We start from the raw sequence: 4,280 nt of genomic DNA on the forward strand, positions 1-4,280 counted from the left end.
TCGTTCCGTTGTATTTTATGAAATACACTCACTCTCGTAATATCCTTCCGGGCATTGTTGCAGGCACACCGCGAGATCGGTAACCCTTAGGTGGGCAGGTGCGCAGGAGAGACAAGAATCTTGGCCGGCACCGGCACATATCTCACAGGATTCGTGGCAGGGCCAACAGACCCCACCCTGATTTGGGAAGCTCCTCGGTGGACATTGACTCACGCAAGTGCTGTAAGCGTTGCAATATCTCGAGACTAATATTCCTTCGAATTCCTTATCTTATCATTTCAATCCTTTCTTTGATCGCGTTATCGAAATTTTCAAAATCTTTTGATAAATTTTAACGATTGCATTGTGAGTAACAAGATGTAAAATTTCATGCTTATTGTTTCATCAGTTTTCATTTTTTTTTCTTATTTCTCATTGGAAGAGTTAATAATAGATATGATAAAAATATATATATATATTTTAAATATGTAAATCTGTAAATTGAATTTGAATTTCAATTATTTGTATTTGAATGAATTCTTTTGAAAACGAAAAATTATTGTTACTTACAGTGATACCGTTATAGAATACAGGATAACATTAACCGCGTTATATTTATAATTAAAAAAAAAATGATTTGTTAAATCACTATCGCTTTCTTTGTGAAACGAATTTTCTCAGATTTAATTATTTATTATCCTCGAGAAAAACTAAATTAGAATAAAAAATGAAGGAAATATAATATGATAAACATAAATCTTGAAAATACTTTATACGTTTTCTTTTTTTTTTTTGTCCCGAGTGAAATATCAAAAGCCGAGTAAAATTTTAATACTTTGTTACTTCTAGATCTTTGTAACAAATTAACAAAAATTCAGCATTTTTACCACTATCTTTTTCACTAGAAGCTATAAAAGATGTTTTTACTTCTAATTGGAACTGCGCCTTCCTTTGTCCAAAGTTTTTTCACTGGGACAAATTTAAAAAGAATTACATATAAAGCCTGGAGAGACAAATATCAAGCGTTACAATTGTGGTTTAAACATAGAAAAAAAAAAAAAAAATTCTTCTTCTTATACAACAATGTAATGTCATATCTTTCATAGAATGTGCTACAAAATGAAATACCTTCTATATAATATAAAAAACACCTTTAAAAATAATTAAAAAATAGAATCTACCTTACATAAAAACCCACAAAGAAATAATATACAATAACATGCAATAATAAATAATGCCTCAAACGAGAAAGACCACTTTTTAGAAACAAATTAAAAATTCTCAAGAGTTGTCTTCAAATCATTCTCCCACCTATATTCATTAATGAAACAACACGACATAAAAACCCTTACTTGTCCAATCGATAATTCTTGCAGGCGATGCACTGGGTGGGCCCTTTCCCGTAGCAACCCTGAGGATCGCATTGGGGGTCGCAGTCGTGAAGTATCTTTCTAGTAGTGTCGAGCGAGTCGTCGCCGACCTGGGACGAGGAGGAGGGCGAGTCGAAGGAGGAGGACGTGTCCCCTGGTAGCCGATTGGTGAGGATCGGTGCCGAGGAGCCGTCTAAAGTGGCAACGGACGCCTGGACGTTGGACGCTGCCCCTACGTACGGGTATCCTTGGTAACCCTGAAAGGTAGACGAAGGAAAGAAGTCGACGTCGCCGCGATGACCCAACGCTAGCTGATCATCGTCTACAGGGTATGGATAATGCACGGAGGCGTACGAAGAATGTACCGGGTTAAATTGACGGGTTCTAATCCTGATCGGGTTGGTAGCTGTTCCGTAGAAGATCAACTGCCACTTCTTTAGGATCCCTGTAACAGCCAACGATAATGGTTTTTTTTTTTTTTTCTTTTGATCTAGGAACAAGTGTCTTCGAACGAGGAGCCTCCCTCCCCCTGTGTGGAAAATTTTTATGAAAGAAGGTTGGACAAGAGAGGACAATGGAAACGATGGTAATTGAATTTTGATGTTGAGTTGAAAAGAGGGAGGAGAAGAGATTGGGGAAAATATATGGAGTGAGGAAAAGAATGAAATGAAACGGATGAAAATTGGGATCCAGAGTTTGTGGTATATTTCAATTCACACAAAATCTAGTACAAATAATATTTCATATATATTTAACTTCTAATTGGTTGGGATTGGGCATCGACAATACTTGATTCCTGAAAAAATAAAGAATAAATTAAATTGAAAGGATTCTTTCCAATGAGAACCTAATCGTTACAGTTGAAGCGTGTCATTTCCTGTTGAAAGAACTTGAAATTGAAAAATCCACATTAATCTTGGAAGTGGAGATACTTGCCTGGGGAATTCACATGACGATTTCCAGCGTTATTGACCTGCAAGGTCCACCGGCCATCCGCCTTTTCGCCCCAAAAGTGAACGCTGAGGAAGGGCCAGTCATCGAAACTCGAGCTGAGAACGTCCCGTGGCCTCTCGAACAACAAGGTCGATGTGGTGCCCATTGGAGAGGTGAGCAATAGCCTTAAATTTCCACGTGGGAAGAACCTTAAGGATACCTTGATTGGACAATGATTATTTTATTTCATTGAAAAAAAATTGTAAATCTCTTAATTATTCTAATATTATTAATTTTTGTTTCAGATTCTTAAAAAAAAAAAAAAAAAAAAAAGAAAAAAAACTGAATGCATTCAATATTTCAAGTATAAACGATATGAATATTTCAAAAGATAAACTGTTAAAATTTGTGCAGAATTCTGCTTTACATACGTGTATGTATAAAAATTGTTCTTTTATGTGACGTGATGCATGTCAGACGTTGGTATGTATATATATATATATATATATACACGAATAAGCGAATAAACAATTTAAACGAAAAACGAAAAGGAAGTACAAAACGATCGTTGTATATGCAAAATCTGACGGAAGAAAGAATACGGACGGGGAAGGGGGAATAACGCTTAAAATAAAATTTATTTTCACTTTATACAGTATATGCAAATGTATATTTTGTTCTAGCTTATGATTCATAAAACGGTTTTTAAAAAAGAATTTACATTTTAATGATACCGTGAATTTCATTCCGAACCGAACTTGCAAATGTACGTTTGTAATACGCGAATTTAAAGGATTGTACCATTAAAAATATATTTAACCGCGCTGAAAGGTAATACTACACAGGGAATAATGTATGGGAGGGGGAAAGGAACTTCCATTTTCGATCGAATCGCGTGCTTATAAATATTGCTTTCAAAATTATTTTCCCTCCCCGTGTGCGCGAAATTGTTGCTGTTAAAATTGGTGTGCACCAATGAGGAAAAGTTATAGATTTTAAAAAATACACGAAATCGAAACGGTTTTTCATTTGAACGAATTACATAACGTGTACATACCACCGATAATGGAAAATGTGAAATATGAGAGAAAAAAAATTTTATTTTTCCCTTAAATCGTTTACATTTATCATTAAAAGTAGCGAGATATATATGGCGTGAAAAAGGCAAAGAAAATTTGAAAAAAGTTGGAAAGAATCGATGCTTAAAAACACATGTATAAAATTATCAAACTTTTCTTTCAACCGATTATCGTATCAACGATCATTTTCAACAAATAAAATACAATAATTGTTTAATTTTATGAGACATCATTCTGTACTTCTTTCAGAGTTATTACAAATCAAATCCAAGGCAACTTTGCTTCTCTCTTGACTTCTCCATTCTTTGGAGAAGAAATCTATCATTATCGTGGAGCATAGAAGGATTGATAGCAAAAGAATCAGCTATCACAGATAATGGAACTAACAAGCAAACCTTAAGAGTTAAACCCATCTATATCTCAACACATATACTGTTCACCCACGAGAAAATGTCAAGCAGAAGAGTACAGGTATCTCTATTCTTTACAAAAATCCTGCTACAATCTTATTAGTATGCTCTCAATCCTCCCCCTCGACCACCTTCTCATAGTCAATACAACTTGCAGTGATTCACGTTGGACCTCTTACCTTGCACTGCACATGCTCGAGGAACCGGACCTCGTTCACGGATCCAGCGCAACCGGTGACGTCCATGTACACGCTCAACGTGTAACCGTAGGTCGGGTCGATGCGCCTCTCCTCGTTGATCTCATCGGACTTGCAGATATGTTGGGGAGGCACGTTGGTCCACTGCTCGGCCAGGTTCACCATAGCGCCGGCGTCCATGAGCCCGTAACCGAATTTGTGGGAGACCTTCCGCTTAACCCCGTTCAAGATCCAGCCCGACTCCTTCTCGAGGGGGGTCGACCTCGAGGTGAGCACCACCAGGTACTGCATGTCCCTCCACGTGAGGCTCGG

At 36.9% G+C, this 4,280-nt stretch overlaps 1 protein-coding gene across 1 annotated transcript in view; it reads right to left on the reverse strand.

Annotated features, from left to right (window-relative positions):
• The window catches only part of LOC102676497 (furin-like protease 2), a 402,319-nt gene that overhangs the window by 4,768 nt on the left and 393,271 nt on the right, over nucleotides 1-4,280 (reverse strand). The window contains exons 8-11 of the mRNA XM_006609486.2: nucleotides 3,951-4,275; nucleotides 2,286-2,502; nucleotides 1,332-1,794; nucleotides 33-220 (exon numbers count right to left, since the gene is read on the reverse strand). Coding sequence (XP_006609549.1) covers nucleotides 33-220; nucleotides 1,332-1,794; nucleotides 2,286-2,502; nucleotides 3,951-4,275 — 1,193 coding nt within the window. The remainder of the gene's footprint in view (nucleotides 1-32; nucleotides 221-1,331; nucleotides 1,795-2,285; nucleotides 2,503-3,950; nucleotides 4,276-4,280) is intronic.

Source organism: Apis dorsata, unplaced genomic scaffold (genome assembly GCF_000469605.1).
Source record: "Apis dorsata unplaced genomic scaffold, Apis dorsata 1.3 scaffold_56, whole genome shotgun sequence".
Taxonomy (NCBI): domain Eukaryota; kingdom Metazoa; phylum Arthropoda; class Insecta; order Hymenoptera; family Apidae; genus Apis; species Apis dorsata.